The 20,745-nt window shown below is 41.9% G+C and overlaps 1 protein-coding gene and 1 non-coding gene across 3 annotated transcripts; both read right to left on the bottom strand.

The window, feature by feature from the left end:
• Nucleotides 1-487: 487 nt before the first annotated feature.
• Nucleotides 488-11,187, bottom strand: rbmx (RNA binding motif protein X-linked). 2 transcript variants are annotated; one of them, XR_011887598.1, is made up of 10 exons: nucleotides 11,082-11,187; nucleotides 8,587-8,707; nucleotides 7,948-8,054; nucleotides 7,003-7,165; nucleotides 5,571-5,699; nucleotides 5,379-5,490; nucleotides 4,302-4,430; nucleotides 4,127-4,218; nucleotides 1,734-1,837; nucleotides 488-730 (listed from the first exon to the last, which is right to left on the bottom strand). XR_011887598.1 is itself a non-coding variant. In XM_072271068.1 (9 exons), the coding sequence occupies exons 2-9, from the start codon at nucleotides 8,693-8,695 to the stop codon at nucleotides 3,237-3,239; spliced, it is 1,149 nt and encodes a 382-aa protein (XP_072127169.1). In that variant the 5' UTR covers nucleotides 8,696-8,707; nucleotides 11,082-11,187; the 3' UTR covers nucleotides 2,869-3,236. The 2 variants fall into 2 exon arrangements, 1 of the variants encoding a protein (XP_072127169.1); XM_072271068.1 differs by lacking the exons at nucleotides 488-730; nucleotides 1,734-1,837 and adding an exon at nucleotides 2,869-3,544.
• LOC140204614 (small nucleolar RNA SNORD61) lies at nucleotides 4,831-4,902 on the bottom strand. Its single transcript, XR_011887686.1, has one exon. It is a non-coding gene; the product is annotated as a small nucleolar RNA SNORD61 (small nucleolar RNA).
• Nucleotides 11,188-20,745: the final 9,558 nt, after the last annotated feature.

Here is a 20,745-nt window from a genome sequence, read left to right as displayed (position 1 = left end):
TGCGAGACCATGGATCTGCGCCTGGAAAGTCTTCACAGCTTGGCACCAGTGTCGTTGCAGAGCAATGTGTGATTAAGTGCCTTGCTCAAGGACACAACATGTTTCCTCGGCTGGGGCTCAAACTCACGACCTTCTGGTCGCTAGTCCAATGCCTTAACCACTTGGCCACATGCCGACACAAAACTACATGACATATGCCAGTGATATTCTAACAACATCTCAAAAAAATTAGACTCAAACCCTGTGACATAGGAAAGCAAAGACCACAGTAGTAAAGATTAGCTCATCTCATTCTTCAGTATTACACCTTACAGACTACTTTCCCCACGGAAACAAGTGTGTTTCAGATTAATTCTAACTATAGATGAATTAACAGCCCAAAGAGGGCAATTATTGACAGTTACTATAGGCATGAGGAATGAAAGCGTCACAGTAATCGCCAAAATGCTAAAGACAACTGGAAAGGACGTTAACAATGGAAGAAATGTAGAAACCCAAACTGCTTTTAATATCTACAGTACAACATAGTAACACCTGAATGCACTTCAAAAACATGGTGGGGTACAGATCTAAGTGCCTTTTTTTGTTCTCGGTAGTGCTATAAGGAAACAGCCTTCCAGCTCATCAAAAGGTCAAATGCAGTTCAAGCTCTCTTCACCATTCCACCCTTTATGCTGCTCCACTATGTATTTTCAACGGTCATTTCACTTAAATCCAGATTTCTTCTGATCTGAAAGAAAATGCAGTAGCCACTAATTACATATTTATTGAAAAAAATCTGTATAGCAGAAAGACTTTAATTTCTATACCAGGCACTCAATAAGGGGAAAGATAAAGTGGTTATCTTACAAGGTACCAAGCTAAGCAAATCAAAGATTAACAGGTGAAAAGGTTTAAGAGAAAGCTGCAGAGAAATTAAGACATTTTTAAAAAAATTGTAAAATTGAAATAATTTAACTACTTAACATCAACATGGTGATTAATATGCCCCTATTACAATTTGGGGTGTTCTGGTATTTAGAGTTCAACTCTGGCGACACTCTGTAAGCAGTCCCTGTACCTCCTCCCCACTGAATGCACAGGTTTTCTCCGGGTGCTCAGGTTTCCTCCCACAGTCCAAAGACATACCGGGTGCATTAATTGGCTACTGCTAATTGTCCCATGATTAGATTAGGGTTAAGCAGAATTGTGGGGTTACTGGGGCAGTATGGCTCGAAGGACTGGAGGGGCCTACTCCAAGCTATATTAAATAACTAAACAGGGACTTAAGAAAGTGACTATACAAATATCATGGAAACTGGGTGAGCTAAGATGGGTAAGAAAAGTACATGGCTAACTGCACTTTATAGAGGTGTTGAAAATCAGAGACAAGGAAAGGAAAACTGTTCCCAAGGGAGATCCTAGAATTAAGACTTTGGCAAATGGCCCAAATGCACCTGGAGACAGTACTACCAGGGTCAGGTAAACATCAAATTTACAGGGACCACTGGATTTCTCAAAGATGCTAGACTCAACAATATGAATGGGCTCCTTCCATGCTGTCACTATTAAATAATTATAATCATCCAGTATTAGGATATGGTATAATGTGGCAGGGCATGTCATTGGGACCTAATTGTCAGTAATTGCCATCACGTGAATGTTGTCCTTCCATATTTTGGATTACAAATTAAATTCACCACACAGAAAATTAGTTGGCTAAAATACACAAAATAATCTCTCTATTAGTGTACCTGGATAAATGATCTTCCATTTGATTCAACTCAGGATATCATCACCCAACAGCTGGACAGTTCCTCATCAAAAATGTTCAAGAACCATTTTCTATATCCTCATCCTGTAAGAAAATACATGCTAAAACTTATACTGTATTACACCTAACTCAATATTTGTATTTTATCATTGTTACTAAAAATATTGAGTTTTAAATCATTCAAAGCACAATTTACTTTTTCCTTTGGCCTTCCAGTCAGTCCACTGATGCTGCTGAGGGTTCAAAAGTTGTCCAAAGTGCTTCAGAAAAATTGCTGTGCAGGTTTGGTTTTGCGTTATGTATAGAATTCCATTTCATTTAAATCGAACAGAAGGATGACAATATTTGGTGGTTTCCTTATGTAACCAGGATTCATTTAGTAGGCAACTTATAATGGTTTGTTGATTACCTACGCAATTCCATTTTGTTTTAATTGAACATGGAGTTATAATTGGTGAGCGAAGTACTTCCTTATGCAACCATGGGTTTCACTTAGTAGGTTAAGATAAAAAGGTTTGCGTTGCTTACCAGAGTTGCTCTTTTCACATTTAATTGGCTCTTTGATTCGGTTGAGTATGTCCTAGATTCAACTGCCTTTCCTAAGTCTCCAGCTTTTGAACAGTAACAGGCTTTTGCAGGATGACTTTGTAAATCTTGATGCCAAATTCTTAAAATTACAGCAAATTCCTTTTAAAGTGAGATACTACACTTGCAGAAAATGGAGTCATAAAAGTGCTTAAATGACATTTGGGAAATTTTAAGATTTGTATCCACTTTAAGCCAGAACTTAACAACAAATCACTTTTAAAGATACTCACTGGTGATGATTTGTAATTTTTTTAACCAGCTTGCTTCAGAGTCAGCTGTGGCTGGAGCTTTTGAGGTTGAATGTTGATCTGTAACTGGAGGAGACTGAAATACAACTGGCATATTTTGAAAATTGCAAGGTTTCATCGGGCAGTTATGAACGTTCATCGGCATTGCTTGCTGTTAGTTGAATTCAGTTGTCTGGGCACTTTTTCCTTCCCATTTTGAAAAACAACTAAAATATTTTCTTTGTATTACCTCCCCCTCACCCCCACCCCACCAAAGGAGTTTGGTTAAACAACATAACATTGTTCACTGAAAACTTTTGATTTTTATTTCACAATAGCACTGGTGCAACAAAGCAAGATCTAGTTCTATATATCCATATGCAAGTATGGAAAAGCCACAGACAGTAGCACCAATATAACATTAACTTTTTTTTTCCATGTTTAACCAGTTTCTGCACCGTTCCCACTAGAAAGTACAAACTGACTTTTTTAAAAAAAACAAAAAAATAACTAACAATAAACAGCAAACCGAATTAAATTCTCAAAATCTGCTTGCATGGAAAGCACTTGACAGTCCTTTCACCTCAAATTGTTTGTTGTGTTTCAGTAAGGAAAAACAGCATTAAGAGAGCAAGGGCTTTTTGGTCCAATTTATATTAAGTTCAGTTTTAGTATCTGCTTCGGCCACTGCCCCTGTCAGAGCGATTTCCTCCACGCCCTGATCCACGATTTCCTCCGCGGCTTGAGCTGCTGTATGAATCGCGTGGAGGATAGCCTCTTTCCATTGGAACACCTGGGCCTCTATCTTGCCTACCAACACGATCATTGCGGCTACTCGAGTAAGTATCACTTCTGCTGTAGTTATCACGGCCTCCACCATATCCATCCCTTGAGCTGTTGCTGTAGTCATCGTAACGGCCACCTCCACTGTAAGATGGTGGAGGCCCTCGTGCAGGTGGAGCGCCTCGTGAGTTACCTGCAGGGTCAATGGTCAGGTCATATGGAAACGTTTGAAATATTCCTTACATTTTATAAGATTTACTCACTTACTGCAGCTTTGTTGAAATCTGCATTTTTAAAAACTTGTTTGCACTTGCGGCATTTGATAAGATGCAGCATTGAGATGTTCCCATCATTGGGGGATCATTTGAGCAAAGTAGTGAAGTTTTAAATGTAAGACTTAACTCATTTTGGTAGGTCTCACATTGTCATCCTTCCAGCAACAGTTGGGGAGGTTATGCAGAAATATTTCCAGCCTTTAGGTTTACGTATGCACATGTAACTCATTTTATTTCACTACAAGTTGAATATGTATTTTCTTAAATGACTAGGCCTTTTGTTTGACGGATATTGCTCAGCAGCAAGTTTGTGCTTTATTTTGAAGTTCATTTGTTTTGCTGTGGATTTTATCACTGTAAAAATAAACTGCTTAAAGTTCAAGACATATGCATGACAAACAAACCCTCAAGTTCAAAAAAAAAATGTATGCCTTGTCCAAAATAGAATGAGAAATGTCTGCATCAACATGAACACTGACACTAATCAATTGCCATCTTACCATAGCCATCATAAGAGTCTCTATAGGAGCCACCACTTGGACGATCATTATAATAGTCACGTGCCTCACGTCCACCATATCCATCACGATCACTGGAAATGAAATTATTCATCATGAAGACAATCAGGAAACTTGAATCAGAGTTTGACAACAAAGGCACAAAATACGGTCATACCTATAGCCTCGCGATCCATAATCATCACGGCCACCTGAATGGGAATATTCACGGGAACTATATGAATCCCTTGGTGGTGGACCATAATCTCTTGCATCTCTAGAGCTTGGGTAATCTCTGTTAGAGTAACTGCAATGTACAAAATAATGAGAAGTTTGCTAATGTGTGCAATACAAATCAGAATCTAGAATAAGGTACAGACAACTTTGTCATAAGACAGTTGAAAACAGCACCAGTTATAAATGGACGAGCAATAATGGCGTAAAGTTCTAGCAAGCCATCACCACATGATAGGCTGAGAATTATGAGCATCATTATAAACAACCACCTAACACTGGAGTGAAGTCAAAACAATTGACAAGCAAAAAATGTCTAAGCACACTATTAATTGTACAGATTTCAATAAATCCATAAACTTCAATAAATAAATTATCCCAACTGCTGAATGTGTGTGGCTACACATAGTGATCATCCATGAAGACATTGAAAACTTGAAAAGCCTGAGACATATCTCATGAAAACGGATGAAAAGCTCAGAACTTCTTAGAGGAAATGCAGTTACATCATTTCTCAGAATCAATACTACAGAAGTCATCATTGCTTGAGACTAGACAATGCAGATGTCAAGTGTGCATCCACAAGTATCTTTTCAGATGCAGTTATTCTTTGCACAGCGATCTCCCAATAATATCTCAGTTTAAAAGCAAACCTAACTATCTCACTGTAACCATGCAAATATTTTCCTTTCAGACTCTTAGGTACGATTGAACAATGCTGACTGTGCATTTCATCTATGTCCTCCACCCTTTAAATCATCAAAACAGGAAAATGGCTTCTATCTAATCTACACCCATGAGATTAAATAGTTCTGCCAGGTTATCAAGAACCACAACTTTTGTATCTCTTGGGATCACGTTGGTAAATCACTAGTGCAATGTTGAGATTTTACATCATGCCCAAGAGTTGGACAATTGTGCCCTAACCAAGATCTTAAAAGTTCATGATTTCCTTTTGTCTCTTAATCTTCCACCTGGTAGTTTATAGCTAATTACGTCCCCAGATCAAATAAGATTATACTTGTCTCTGTAGTAGTAATCTTCTCTGGGAATATAATCATCTCTTCTGGATGGCATCATCTCTCTGCGGGACGGAGGTGAACCATAACTGTCCCTTTCACGTGAGGGAGGCCCTAGGAACAAAATACACTAACTTAAATATTCAACCTGAACAAAGCAGAAAAATTTAAACATTAATGAATATTGTTCTTACCTCTTGATCCACTTCCTCTTCCTCCCATCCCTCCAGTTCGCATTGGACCTGAAGGCGGAAGCCTTTTCGGTGGGGGTCCATTGGCACGTCCAGGGGGACCCCGTTTCAATGGTGGCCCTCTGGAGGTCACTAAAAACAAAATCAATCATTATGGACACATTTGATCATATACACTTCACTAACTGGTGTGTTAAATTCAGGTAGTTAAGTTGTGCTGTACTTTGTTGAGCATGTCCAACCACATCTCAGAAAATATCATGAAAACTATTATCTACACAAGACTAATTATCAAGATGAAGTATTAACTGTACCTGAAGACCAAGATAACTTACTTCTATGAGAATATACTACCATATTTCTAAATCATACAACAGATACAGGAAATGTGAAATAAATACCATATACTGGAGGGACTGGAATAGGCCAGCATCAGTGGAGATTCAACACAGATGAAAGGCCAATCTGAAACATTACTTCTCTCCAAATGTTCTGCCCGACCTGCCAGTTATCTCCACCATGTCTAGTTTGCAATTCACAACTTCATCGCTTGAAATTAGAGTTTGGTTTAAAATTTTGAACAAACGCGGTCCTTGAAGGAAAAGAACAGACAGCAAGGTTCCAGGCATATCTCCGAACTAAAAAGGTGCAAATCACCACAGTTCTGCTTGAGCACTTTTCAAGTTAGTACTTTAATTGTGCAGCAGAAAGCACCAACAAATGCATCTAAAGCAGTTTCATTCCTATTTTCACAACTCAGCTCAAACAAAATGCATCCAGCTACAATGCAGTTTAACAAACTGTTCAATATAATACAAAGATCACACATCGCATGGTTGGTTGTTGCAATCATACAGTTATCTCATTGGAGGCTCTATTATCAAATATGCCACTATGAGCATTTGCAAAGCTCCAGGGGAAACTATTTAACAAGTAACAGATGTTATGTCTTTTACTGCAATTCTAAGGCATCAGGCTCATGCACACGAATACAACCTGACATTTAGCATGGACGAACATTGTTCAGGATTGAGAAACAGGGAAATCAAAAAGTCAAAACAAACCTCTTGAATCCAAGTTCTGTAAGACAAGGAGTATCTAGGCCCATTAGAAATTACTAAAATTCCTACTCTGTTGTGTGTTCTTCCATTTCAGAGACATGAGAAAATCTGCAGATGCTGGAAATCCAAGCAACTCACACAAAATGTTGAAGGAACTCAGCCAGCCTGATGAAGACTCTCAGCCCAAAATGTCAACTGGTTACTTTTTTGCATTGATGCTGGCTGGCTTGCCCAGCTCATCCAGCCTGCAGTGTGTGTTGCCCAAATTTGACAGAGGTTCACTCTGAAACCTGCTGGGTTGCAACTGTCCAGACAGAGTGTAATAGACCTGCCAGTTTACTCTTGTATTTTTATCCTCTTTTCCAACTACTTACCTTTTTGAGGTGGACCTCTCATTCCTCCACTACCTCCTCTTCCACCTCGAATTCCCCTAGGAGGACCACGACTTCTTGGGGGTGGGGGTGGTCCACGTCGTCCACTATTTTCAAATGCTGGTTTAGTAGCCTGTTCTACTTTAATGGGTTTTCCATCCAAAGACTTAAAAAAAAAATTGAGGGAGTGATAAAAATGTCAGCTGTGCACTCAGGAGTGAATTCAACTTAAAAGGCATGACTGGAAATACAAACTACAAATTACACTGAAGCCAAGTAGATCCATTCTTTTTGCTTTTGAATTATGAAGGTTTTAAATGGAATCCAAGACCATTTTAAATCTTATGTACCAAATAATTTTACTTTCAAAACCAGTGTTATTAAACAGCACGCCCTCAACCAATGGAACTTTATTTTACTTGTCAAAAGACCTTCATAATCAATAGCCACACCTGACAGCATACGGAAATTCATTAAAACGCGCTGAGAGCAACCTTTAGTTACAATTCATGGAAACTTCAATGGGTCAAATTTTTACAATATATTTTTTTCAGCACCCGAAGATTCACAAATTTCAGCTATTTTTGTATAACAGCAAGTCCTATTCTTTTGAACAGTCAGATCCACAGAGCCCATTTTTGGAAAATTTAGAATATAACACAACACATAGCTGTAGCAGTCAACGGCTTCTTCAGTATTGACCTAAATCGCCACAGGCATACAGTGGATAAAGACATCAACTGAAAGCCAATTAACATGTTTTACATAAGTCAATTTACTGTGCCAGAGATAGGTCATGGGCTAACAAGGAAAATACTCTACACTCAAGTGTGCATGCACACACACATTTCAGACTTCCAATTCTTTACCAGTACCACTGATAGTTGAATTAACTTTTTCCCCAAAAAGACAACTACTGAAGTATTATTCTATAGTATAACACCTCACCTTTCCATTCATATCCCTGGCTGCATCCCTTGCATCTCCTGGACTTTCGAAAGTAATAAAAGCAAAACCCCTTGATTTGTTTGTTTCACGATCCTTCATTAGAAGAACTGAAAGGGAAATACAAGTTAGTAACCAGTGCATGATCAATATGAACTTCAACTGTAGCAATTAATACAAATCGATTCTCAACATGAGCAGCACTAAAATCCACTGCAACGTCCAACCACATTCATTACTGATTCTGAGACTTTACTGTTCCTACCTGCGTATTCCACTGACTTACAGGAAGACAGAGGAGCGTGACAGGGCAGGAGGTGATAGGTGAGCTAACGAGGGGTGAAGGCTGACAATCAGATTGAACAGGGTGTGGGTAAAGGTTGTGACAGATTCGGGGGGGGGCGAGAAGATAAACAGGAACACAAAGGATAAATAATGCAAGAATCTACTAAGCAAGTGATGATCAAAACCTTAAGTAGGGAGAGGAAGAGCAGATGACACAAAATTGGTGAATGACAAATATCTACTATACACACTTGCTCTAATTTCTTGACACCAGCCCGGATACCATGCAAAACCTGCCAGAGAACCCTTAGCTTCACTTGACCAAGTAAGAGAAATGACCATAAATTGATGAATTACCTTCAACTATTCTTCCATATTTGCCAAACACTGCTTCAAGTGCCTTTTCATTTGTTTCAGTGTTAAGGCCACCGACGAAGAGTTTTCCAGGACGGTCTGCTTCCACCATCTTGGTAGCTGCCTAAAAATATTAAGGATCAGTTTTATTTGCCATATAAATTTACATTTATTAGGAATTTGCTATAATGTGTTGATGTGATATGCAACAAAAAAGATACAAAAGAATTACACAAAAACAATTTAGAGGTTAAAGTAAGGATATGGAATAAAATGAGCACAAACACCAGTATGTATTTACAATGTAAATAGCATTGTAAAAAGTGGTTTAAAATACACTGCTGTAACTGAGGTAATAGAGGGGGTGGGCTAACTAGAGAAATGATCAGACTGCCTGGGGCGAGACCCATAACACTTTCTAGGACCTTTTGGAGAAGGCATCTTCCATGGTGAATACTGTTCAAAAACGGTTTGGCAAGAACGAGTGCGAGGCTGGAGTACCTGTTACTGTGCTGTAGTATTCTATGACACCATGACACTAAATTTCCCCACTTCAATGTCCTGGACACATACAAATCCTGCAAATGATGGCAGATTGCAGCCAGTAGCCTTTTCAGCTGAATTGATAAACCAGTCGGTTTTTCGAAAGTTGTGAGAGGATGCTCTCTATGGTAGTCCCATGGAATCACTATGTATTTCACTGTTTTATTTTTGTATGAATACAATGACATATCAACTGAAAGTAGCAAAATCTACCAAAATGTGATACTTCACTAACCACACAAACCTAAATTCAATGAAATGCAGCAGTCAAGACTTTGTCGTAAGGAAAAAGACCCCAGCATGCATCAAAATAAGACATTTAAATATTAATTCCTTGCTATGTCAAAGAACAAGGGAATAATTTATCCGTTCAGAACTTTCCAATTATAATACACGAGTCATCAAGAATGGGTTCCACTTTTAAATATGATCTAAAGTCATTAGGCCACAAGATTTCCCAAGATCTTTAATGAATAACAATATTTTTGATAACATTCACTACTTTAAGTCAACAAAGGTTCTCAGTCATCCAGGTCATTGTATATCAAGCAGCAGTAAATCAAGAGAACTGGATTTCACTGTATAAGTGAATAAGCCTCTTGGGTGAGTGGCGAAACATCTTCTAAACAGAGCAAGTCCAGTTGCCTTGATTTACCACTGCTTGATACTCACTACTTAAACAAATTGTACAACTGTTAGTGGTCTAGCCACTAGGAATAAAAATGACATGCACAAAAACTATATTTGACATACGCCCAATAATGACTGATTACCAACACAAAAGACTCCGCAAATTCTGTAGAAGAATAGATGACTTTTCCAGTCGAGACCCTTCAGAAAGACCATAAGACAGAGACGCAGAATTAGGCCATTCAGCCAATTGAGTTTGATTCCCCTCCCATCATGGCTGATTTATTAGCCTTCTTGACCTCTTTCTCCCTGTAATCTTTAGACACCCTTATTTATCAAGAACCTATAAATTCAATGATTAGGCCTCCACAGCCGCCTGTGGCACTGAATTCCAACAGATTCACCACCCTCTGGCTAAAGAAATTCCTCATCTCTGTTCTAAATGAACGTCCCTCTAAATTTGAGTCTGTGCCCTCTGGTCCTTGACTATAGCAACACCCTGTCTATAGTCTAGAATCGCTGGCTTTTGTTCACTCACGGCAAAGATGTGGAAGGAATAGGCTTTACATGTGTTATAAATCATTGCAAGATTGAATGCCACAAGATTAAAACGAGAGACTGTCTGGCCACTAGACACGATGTTGATAGCACACACTACTCTATTATGGGCACAAATTGATAGAAGCTGCCTGAGCAGCACGACAGGTGCACGCCGCGATAGACTAAAGTTGCTGCTTGGCACACACCCCTCCTGAAGATTCATTTTCCCGTCTTCCCCTCCCTCCGGCAAACAAAGCGGCAGAGAGATAGCCGGATAGTATTCCTGCCCACCAACAGCACAGGCATTCCCGTTCCCTCCCGAATAGCATTCGTCACATTACATTTATGGCCACGGGCCACGGCCGGGAATCCACCACCCCTCCACCAGGATTCGCGAACATTCCAACACCGTTTTCACCCCGCTCCCTCAGGGACAGACAGCGGCAGTTAAATGAAGGAGCGCGGACAGCGCCATCCACTCCCGCCACAAAATGGCGGCGCTCTCCTCCGCCGTTGGCGCCGCGCTCGGCGTGACCGTGCCCGCAAGAGACCGGTAATGAGCGCCCGCTGTGAAGCCACTCCGATACAGCAAAGCAGCAGAACGTAAGGTGGCCGAGCAGCGGACCCAGACTCGGCTGCCGGTCCCCTCACACTCAAACCCTACCCTCACAACATGGCGGACAACCCCTCCCCCCACACGCACCACTCGCAATTACGGCCCACCGTCAAAACGCCCCACCGTGTCTGCAGTCACCTTCCCTCTCACCCCGTCCGAAGCAACTCACCTTTAACGACGATTCTGTCACTTCAAAGCAATCACAGAAGCACTAACAAACCAACTCCTCCTACGACACAAAAGCAAATGGGCGCCGAGGCGCAGACCCGCTTTTATAGACGCGCTGCGCCACCAGAGTGAGGCTCAAAGCCCCGGATGCCAGGGGCGGGGCCTCTCTACTTGTCCACAGTGGTTGGTCAGCTTCACAGCAATCAGACTGTAGTCCCTCCCTCCTATTGTCCTTTTGAATGTACTGTACTGAGTACAGGCAGGCAGCATGCACAAGCTCAGAGCTGGGTGATAGTGATCTGCAGGCTGCAGCGCACTACACGTGTTAGAATCGGGAAATAATTCACTCGTTCAGATACAATCCGAAACCTGTGCATCTCCTGATGCTGTTTGTTCCCTCCAGCAATTAATTTTTAATATGCAAACGAGTGGGAAACTATTCAACGCTCCACGACAAATCCAAGGTCAAACCAACCTTTGAAAAAGAGTCATAGTAAAGAGACAGTAATTCTATATGAATAAATTTACAGGTTGAGCCTTTCATGGTCATTCAAATCATTAGAACATTAGAAAGTTTTTGACAACAGAACATTTGGCCCAACAAAGCTTGCCTAATTCCTATTGACATAGTGTGTTGAAATAACATGAGTTTAGATTTTAAAGTCTCTTAGGGTACTACGCTCAACTACACAACTGGGTAGTTTGCCCACAACACACGTCAAAGTTGCTGGTGTACGCAGCAGGCCAGGCAGCATCTCTAGGAAGAGATACAGTCGACGTCTCATACCTCTTCCTACAGATGCTGCCTGACCTGCTGCATTCACCAGCAACTTTGAGGTGTGTTACTTGAAATTCCAGTATCTGCAGATTTCCTCATGTTTAAGTTTGTCCACAACTCACTGTTAAAAGAAATGCTTCCAGATGTTAGTCTGAAATCTCCCTTCAACCATCTCCACCTATGGCCCCATGTCCTTGTTGATGGATTAATTTTGAAGTAGCAGCTGGCATCCACCTTACTTATACCCTTATTGATTTTGAACACTTCTATCATGTCTCCTACCTAGGCTAAGCAGGTTTAATTCTTTCAGGCCCCACCTCCCCCTCGTACCCCATCTGTTACTTATTTTTATGCACACATTCTTTCTCTCACTCTCCTTTTTCTCCCTCTGTCCCTCTGAATATACCTCTTGCCCATCCTCTGGGTCCCCCCCCTTGTCTTTCTTCCCAGACCTCCTGTCCCATGATCCTCTCGTATCCCCTTTTGCCTATCACCTGTCCAGCTCTTGGCTCTATCCCTCCCCCTCCTGTCTTCTCCTATCAGTTTGGATCTCCCCCTCCCCCTCTAACTTTCAAATCCCTTACTCACTCTTCCTTCAGTTAGTCCTGATGAAGGGTCTCGGCCTGAAACGTCGACTACACCTCTTCCTACAGATGCTGCCTGGCCTGCTGCGTTCACCAGCAACTTTGATGTGTGTTGCTTAATTCTTTCAGTCTTTCTTCATAGCTCATACCCTGCAGACCTGGAATGAGTCTCGTTGCTCTTCTCTCAATTCTCTCCAGTGCCTTCACATCCCTCACAAAATATTGAGACCAACATTGTACGCAGAACTCAAGGTGTGGCCTCAGAATTACGTTATACAGCTTAAGGAAAACATCTCTAGACTTGAACTCCACTAAACGCATTATATAGCTCAACATTCTATTTGCCTTCCTAATCGCTTCTGCGCATTGTCTAGACGTTGATAGTGATGAGTCTATCAGGATGCCCAAATGCTTCTCAGAAAGTGCATTTTCTAACTCAAGAACCCCCTCCCCCCATTGTACATTGTGAATCACAAGCATTTCAGAGAATGCTTACTTCTTCTTAGGCAGTCCCATTTGATTTGTGGGTACTAATGCAAACGTGGGAACCATTGCCTTTTCCAACAATGAGATTTCAGGTGGCCCAGAGGTATGGGTACTTCGTGCATTTCTGCTGCCCCTTAAGCAGCTGTGTGCTTCAGATCGATTAGTCTTGATATTCCTGATACCATCTTAAATTCTTCTTCCTTTCAATGTCATTCCAGAAGTTCAGTAACTTCAAATTCCTCAGCATTATCATATTAGAGGATCTGTCCTGGGACTAGCACACAAGTGTCATTTCAAAGAAGGCACGTTAAAGCTTCTACTTTCTTAGAAGTTGGCACAGATTTGGCAAGTCATCTAAAACTTTGACAAACTTCCATAAGTGCACAGTGTAGATATGCGTCACAGACTGATATGGGAAAACCAATGACCAGCAATGGAAGAGCCTACAAAAGGTGGTGGACACAGCCAGCTCACCACAGGAAGAGCCATCCCCACCATTGTGCACATCTACGAGGAGTGCTGCCACAAGCAAGCAGCACCATCATCAGAAACCCAGCATCCAGGCCAAGCTCACTTCTCACTGCTGCCATCGGGAAGGAGGGAGGTACCACACCACCAGGTTCAAAAATTGTTATTACCCTGCAACCATCTAGCTCTTGATCCAGCGTGGATAACTTCACTCGCTGCAACACTGAACTGGTTCCACAAACTGATTGTGGACTTCAGAAAGGGCAAGGCAATAGGCCAAAACCAGCATGGTTTTCTGAAAGGAAAATCCTGCCTGACAAACCCACTGCAATTCTTTGAGGAAATTACAAGCAGGGTAAACAAAGGAGATGCAGTAGACGTGGGGTACTTGGATTTTCAGAAGACCATTGACAAGGTGCCGCACATGAGGCTAATTAAGCAAGATAAGAGCCCATGGAATTACTGGAAGTTACTAGCATGGGTGGGGCACTGGTTGGTCAGCAGAAAGCAGAGAGTGGGAATAAAGGGATCCTATTCTGGCTGGCTGCTGGTTACCAGTGAAATTCCACAGGGATCAGTGTTGGGACCGCTGCTTTTTATGATGTATGTCAATGATTTGGACTATGGTACTAATGGATTTGTGGCTAAATTTGCTGATGATACAAAGATAGGTGAAGGAGCGGGTAGTGTTGAGGGAACAGAGAGCCTGAAGAGAGACTTAGATAGTTTAGGGGAATGGGCAAAGAAGTGGCAAATGAAATACAATGTTGGAAAGTGTATGGTCATGCATTTTGGTGGAAGAAATGAATGGACAGACTATTACTTAGATGGGGAAAGAATTCAAAATGCAGAGATGCAAAGGGACTTGGGAGTCCTTGTGCAAGATACCCTGAAGGTTAACCTCCAGGTTGAGTCCGTTGTGAAGAAGGTGAATATAATGTTAGCATTCATTTCTCGAGGTGTAGAATATAACAGCAGGGATGTGATGTTAAGGCTCTATAAGGCACCAGTGAGACCACACTTGGAGTGTCGTGTGCAGTTTTGGGCTCCTTATTTTAGAAAGGATATACTGACATTAGAGAGGGTTCAGAGAAGATTCACAAGAATGATTCCAGGAATGATGTATTCCCTGAAGTTTAGGAGAATGAAGGGGATCTCAGAAAAACATTCCAAATGTTAAAAAGCCTGAACAGATTAGATATGGAAAAGTTATTTCCCATAGTAGGGGATTCCAAGACAAGAGGGCACAACTTCAGGATCGAAAGATGTCCTTTTAGAACTCGGATGCAGAGAAATTACTTTAGTCAGAGGGTGGTAAATCTGTGGAATTTGTTGCCACAAGTGGCTGTGGAGGCCAAGTCATTGGTTGTATTTAAGGCAGAGATAGATAGGTTCCTGATTAGCCGGGGTATCAAAGGGTGAAAGCAGGGGAGTGGGGATGACTGGAAGAATTGGATCAACCCATGATTGAATGGCACAGCAGACTCAGGCTAAACGCCTACTTCTGCTCCTATATCTCATGGTCTTATGGACATGAACCAGTCCTCTTAGAGGGATCAGAAGTGGAGAGAGTGAGCAATTTCAAGTTCCTGGGTGTTGCTATCTCTCAGGATTTAACCTGATCCCAACGTATCGATGCAGCTATTAAAAAGGCAAGACAGTGGCTATATTTTATTAGAAGTTTGAGGAGATATGGTTTGTCACTTAAAACATTCGAAAACTTCCAGCGATGTACCGTGGAGAGCATTCTGACAGGCTGCATCACTGTCTGGGGTGGGGTGGGGTGGGGTGGGGTGGGGTGGGGTGGGGTTGACTGCACAGGACCGAAAGAAGGTACAGGAAGTTGTAAAATTAGTCAGCTCCATCATGGGTTCCAACTTCCTAAGTATCCGAGACATCTTCAGGGAGCGGTGCCTCAGAAGGCAGCATCCATTATGAAGGACCCCCATCACCCAGGACATGCTCTCTTCTCATTGCTACTGTCAGGAAGGAGGGACAGAAGCCTGAAGGCACACACTCAGTCATTCAGAAACAGCTTCTTCCTCTCTGCCGTCCAATTTCTAAATAGACATTCAACACTACCTCACTTTTCTTTTATTATTTCTGTTTTCGCCCTACTATTTTTAACTATGTTTTTTTAACTATTTTAACAACAGGCATAAATGGCAGACAAATCAATATGAAGAGAGGTTTGGTGGTGCTTCTGTGACTGTGCTTTGAAGTGACAAAATTGACATTCAGTCTGAGTGTCTCCCAACAGGGTGAGAGACAGCATGATTGCAGACAGAAAGAGCTTAGCACAGGTCAGGGAGAAGAGTTTTTTTTTTAAAAAACGAGAGTTTCATGGAGGCTACAATGGGATGAAGGAGAATTTGGCTAATGTAGACTGGGAACACAGGCTATATGGTGGGAGGTTGAGGAACAGTGGAAGACTTTCAAAGAGATTTTTCATGGTGCGCAACAAAAGTGTATTCTAGTTAAAAGCAAGGACAGTAAGTGTGGGGACAGCCAGTCTTGGATAATCAAGAAACTAAAAAAAGGCATCAAAAGGCTCGTACATACAAAGTCACCAAGAGTAGTGGGAAACTGGAAGATTGGGAAAACTTCAAAAAGCAAGAAAGAACCACTAAGTGAGCAATAAATACAGGGAAGCTAGATTATGAAAATAAACTCAGACAAAATATAAAAACAGATAATAATTTTTTTATAATTATATAAAGCTAAAGGGGGGCTAAGGTGAACGTGGGTCCCTTGGTGGACGAGAAGGGGGAATTGATATTGGGTAATGAGGAAATGGCAGAGGCTTTGAATGACTATTTTGTGTTGGTCTTCACGGTGGAGGACACATCTAACATGCCAAAGAGTGATGTTACGGATGCGATGGGAGGTGAGGACCTTGATACAATAGCTATCACTAAAGAGGCAGTACTGAGCAAACTTGTGGGCCTGAAGATAGATACGTCCCCTGGTCCTGATGGAATGCATCCCAGGGTACTGAAAAAAATGGCAGGAAGTTATTGTAGAAGCTTTAGTGATAATTTACCAAAATTCTCTGGACTATGGGCAGGTCCCGGTGGATTGGAAGATGATGAGTATCACACCACTGTTCAAAACAGGATGTAGGCAAAAGCCAGGTAACAATAGGCCAGTTAGTTTAATATCTGTAATTGGGAAAAAAAAGTTTGAAGCTATCATTAAAGAAGAAATAGTGAGGCATCTGGAAAGAAATGGTTCCATCAGGCAGAAGCTGCATGGATTCAGCAAAGGCACGTCCTGTTTGACAAACTTACTGGAGTTCTTCAAGGATATAATGAGCATAGTGGATAGAGGGGAACAGATGGACGTTACTTTCTTGAATTTCCAGAAGGTGTTCGATAAGGTGCCACATAAAAGACTTATCCATAAGATAAGGATGCATAGAATTGGGGGTGATGTATTAGCATGGATAGAGGATTGGTTCACTAATAGAAGGCAGAGAGTTGGGATACATGGCTGTTAGGGTTAGGGTCCACCATGGTCCTGGAGGAATGTTGTTTCATTTTTACTGTGTACTGTACCAGCAGTTTTGGTTGAAATGACAATAAAAGCGACTTAACTTGTCTTGACTTGACTTGTTGCTCTGGTTGGCGATCAGTGGTGAATAGTATGCTGCAGGGGTTGGTGCTGGGCCTGCAACTGTTCACAATATACATTAACGATCTGGAAGAGGGGACCGAGTGCAGTGTATCAAAGTTTGCTCATGATACTAAATTGAGTGGAGAAGCAAATTGTGTAGAAGATACAGAGAAACTGCAGAGAGATATAGGTAGGTTACGTGAGTGGGCAAGGGTCTGGCAGATGGAGTACAATGTTGGTAAATGCAAGGTCATCCGCTTTGGAAGGAAAAATTAAACTGCAGATTATTATTTAAATGGTAAAAAACTGCAGCATGCTGTTGTGCAGAGGGACTTGGGAGTGCTTGTGCATGAATCACAAAAGACTGGTTTGCAGATACAGCAGGCTATCAAAAAGGTAAATGAAATGTTGGTTTTCATTGCTAGAGTGATTGAATTTAAGAGCAGCGAGGTTATGCTGCAACTGTACAGGGTACTGGTGAGGCCACAGCTGGAATACTGCATGTGGTTCTGGCCTCCTTACTCAAGGAAGGATACGCTAGCTTTGGAGGGGGTGCAGAGGAGGTTCACAAGGCTGATTCCAGAGATGAGGGGATTAGACTATGAGAAAGACTGAGTCGCCTGGGACCATATTCGCTGAAATTCAGAAGAATGAGAGGAGATCTTACAGAATCATATAAAATGATGAAAGGGATAGATGAGATAGAGGCAGGAAAGTTGTTTCCACTGGTAGGTGAGACTCGAAATAGGGGACATAGCCTCAAGATTTCGGGGAGGAGATTTAGGACAGAGATAAAGAGGAAATGCTTTTCCCACAGAGTGGTGAATCTGTGGAATTCTCTGCCCATTGAAGCAGTGGAGGCTACTTTGGTAAATGTATTTAAGACAAGGTTGTATAGATTTTTGTATAGTAGGGAAATTAAGGGTTGTGGGGAAAAGGCAGGTAGGTGGAGATGAGTCCATGGCCAGATCAGCCATCTTATTGAATGGCAGAGCAGTCTTGACAGGCCAGATGGCCGACTCCTGCTCCCACTTCTTATGTTCTTATGTAGTATACATACAGTTACTGCAATTTATTTATGCATTTATTTTTAAAAAATATTACATATTGCATTGTACGGCTACTGCTAAGTTGACAAACTTCATGACATATGCTGGTGATATTAAACCTGATTCTGAGTTATGGACTCACCTTGAAGGACTCAATAATTCATGTTCTCAGTATTATTTATTTATTTGTTTGATTGTATTTGCTGTTTGTACTCAATGTCAGCAAGATCAAGGAGCTGATTATTGACCTGGGCGGAGGAAACCAGAGGTCGCTGAGCCAATCCTCATCGGAGAATTAGAGGTGGAGAGGGGGAGGGTCAGCAACTTTATACTCCTCAGTGTTGTTACTTCAGAGGACCTGTCCTGGGCCCAGCACATAAGTGCAATTACAAAGCAAGCACAGCAGCACCTCTAGTTTCTGAGGAGTTTGCAAAGATTCAGCGCGACATCTAAAACTTTGACAAACTTCTACAGATGTTTAGTAGAGAGTATATTGACTGGCTGCATCACAGCTTGGTCTGGACAAACTGATGCCCTTAACCGGAAAATCCTACAGAAAGAAACGGATTTGGCCCAGACCATCATGGGTTGTGGGTAAAGTCCTCCCCTCTACTGAGCACATCTACATGAAACATTGTTCCAGGAAAGCAACATCTTTCATCAGGGTCCCCCACCAGCCAGGACATGCTCTCTTCTCTGTGCTGCCATCAGGAAGGAGGTACAGGAACCTCAGGACTCACACCACCAGGTTTGGGAACAGTTATTACCCCTCAACCATCAGGGTCTTGAACCAAAGGGATAACTTCAGTCAACTTCACTTCATCATTCAAATGTTCCCACAACCTATGGACTCACTTTCAAGAATTCTTCATCTCATGTTAGACTATAAAACAGAGGAGCAGAATTAGTCTAGTCAGCCTATCGAGTCTTGCTCCACCATTCCATCATGGCTGTCCCTGGATCTCACTCAACCCCATACACCTGCCTTCTCGCCATATCCTTTGAAGCAACTTTCCCGCAGACTTGGCCTCCATCGCAGTCTGTAGCAGAGCATTCCACAGATTCACTACTCTCTAGCTCTGTTTGAAAAGGTCGCCCCTCAGTTTTGCAACGGCGTCCTCCGGGGCTGTGGATATTCCTACCTTCGGAAACATCCTCTCCACATCCGCCCTAACAACGTTCTGTAGGTTGCAATGAAACCCCCATGCATACTTCTAAATTCCAGTGAGTACAGGCCCGAAGCCGCCAAACGCTCCTCATTTGATAACCCTCATGAATCTCCTCTGGACTCTCTCCAATGACAGCACATCCTTTCTGGGATTTGGGGCCCAAAACTGTTGACAATACTCCAAGTGCGGCCTGACTAGCATTTTATAAAGCCTCAGCATTACCTCCTTGTTTCTTTTATTCTATCCCCCTTGAAATAAATGCCAATATTGCATTTTCCTTCTTTGCCACAGACTCAACCCATAAATTAACCTTCTGGGAGTCTTACACAAGGACTCCTAAGTCCCTCTGCACCTCCTTTGTTTGAACCTTCTCCCCATTTGGATAATAGTCCGCTCTATTGTTCCTTTTACCAAAATGCATTATCATATACTTCCCAACACTATTTTCCATCTGCCACTTTTTTACCCATTCTTCCAATTTGTCTAAGCCCTGCTACAATCGCATTGCTTCCTCACCACGACCTACCCCTTTGATACCTTTGCATCATCTGTAAACTTTGCCACAAAGCCATCAATTCCATTCTCCAAATCAATGACAAAAAATGTGAAAAGCAGCATTCCCAATACTGAACCGAGGAACACCACTAGTCACTGGCAGCCAACCAGAAAAGGCCCCTTTTATTCCTACATGCTGCCTCCTGCCAATCAGCTATTCCCCTATCCGTGCCAGTACCTTTCCTGTAACGCCATAGGATTTCATCTTGATAGGCAGCCACATGTGTGGCAGCTTATCAAATGTCTTCTGAAAGAGCGCAACCCCACCTCCCTTACCTTCTTGCCTATCATTCTGTATTACCTGATATCCTTGGATATTTAGTTACTAATCCTTTCCACCCTGCAACCATGTATCTGTTATAGCCACTAAATCAAATCCCCTTGTACGATTTGTGCCACAAGTTGTTTGACCTAGTTTTGAATACTACGGGCATTCAGATAAAGTGCCCTTACACTCATTGTGCTTTTAAAATCTTGTATTCTTTTTCTCTTTTGCACTTGACTTTTCTTTACTCCATTCTTACTTTTTGGGCCCCATATTTCAGAAAGGATGTGTTGTCATTGGAAAGAGTCTGGGAATGAAGCGGTTAACATATGAAGAGCATTTGGCAGCTTTGGACCTGCACTCATTGCAATTTAGAAGAATGTGGGGAGATCTCATTGAAATCTACTGAATATTGAAAGGACCAGACAGGGTGGATGTGGAAAGGATGTTTCCTATGGTCTGGGTATCCAGACTAGAGGGCAGAGCCTCAAAATTGAGGGTTGACCTTTTAGAGCAGAGGCAAGGGGGGTTTTTTTAGCCAGAGAGCAGTGAATCTGTGGAATACTCTGCCACAGACTGTGGTGGAGGCCAAGTCCATGGATACATTTAAGGTGGAAGTTGATAGTTTCCTGATCGGTCGGGGATCAGAGTATATGGCGTGAAGGCAGGTGTCTGGGGTTGAATGTGATTTGGGAT

The sequence above is a fragment of the Mobula birostris genome, chromosome 10, assembly GCF_030028105.1.
Source record: "Mobula birostris isolate sMobBir1 chromosome 10, sMobBir1.hap1, whole genome shotgun sequence".
NCBI classification, from domain to species: Eukaryota; Metazoa; Chordata; class Chondrichthyes; order Myliobatiformes; family Myliobatidae; genus Mobula; species Mobula birostris.
This window is presented reverse-complemented; position numbering and strand designations above follow the sequence as displayed.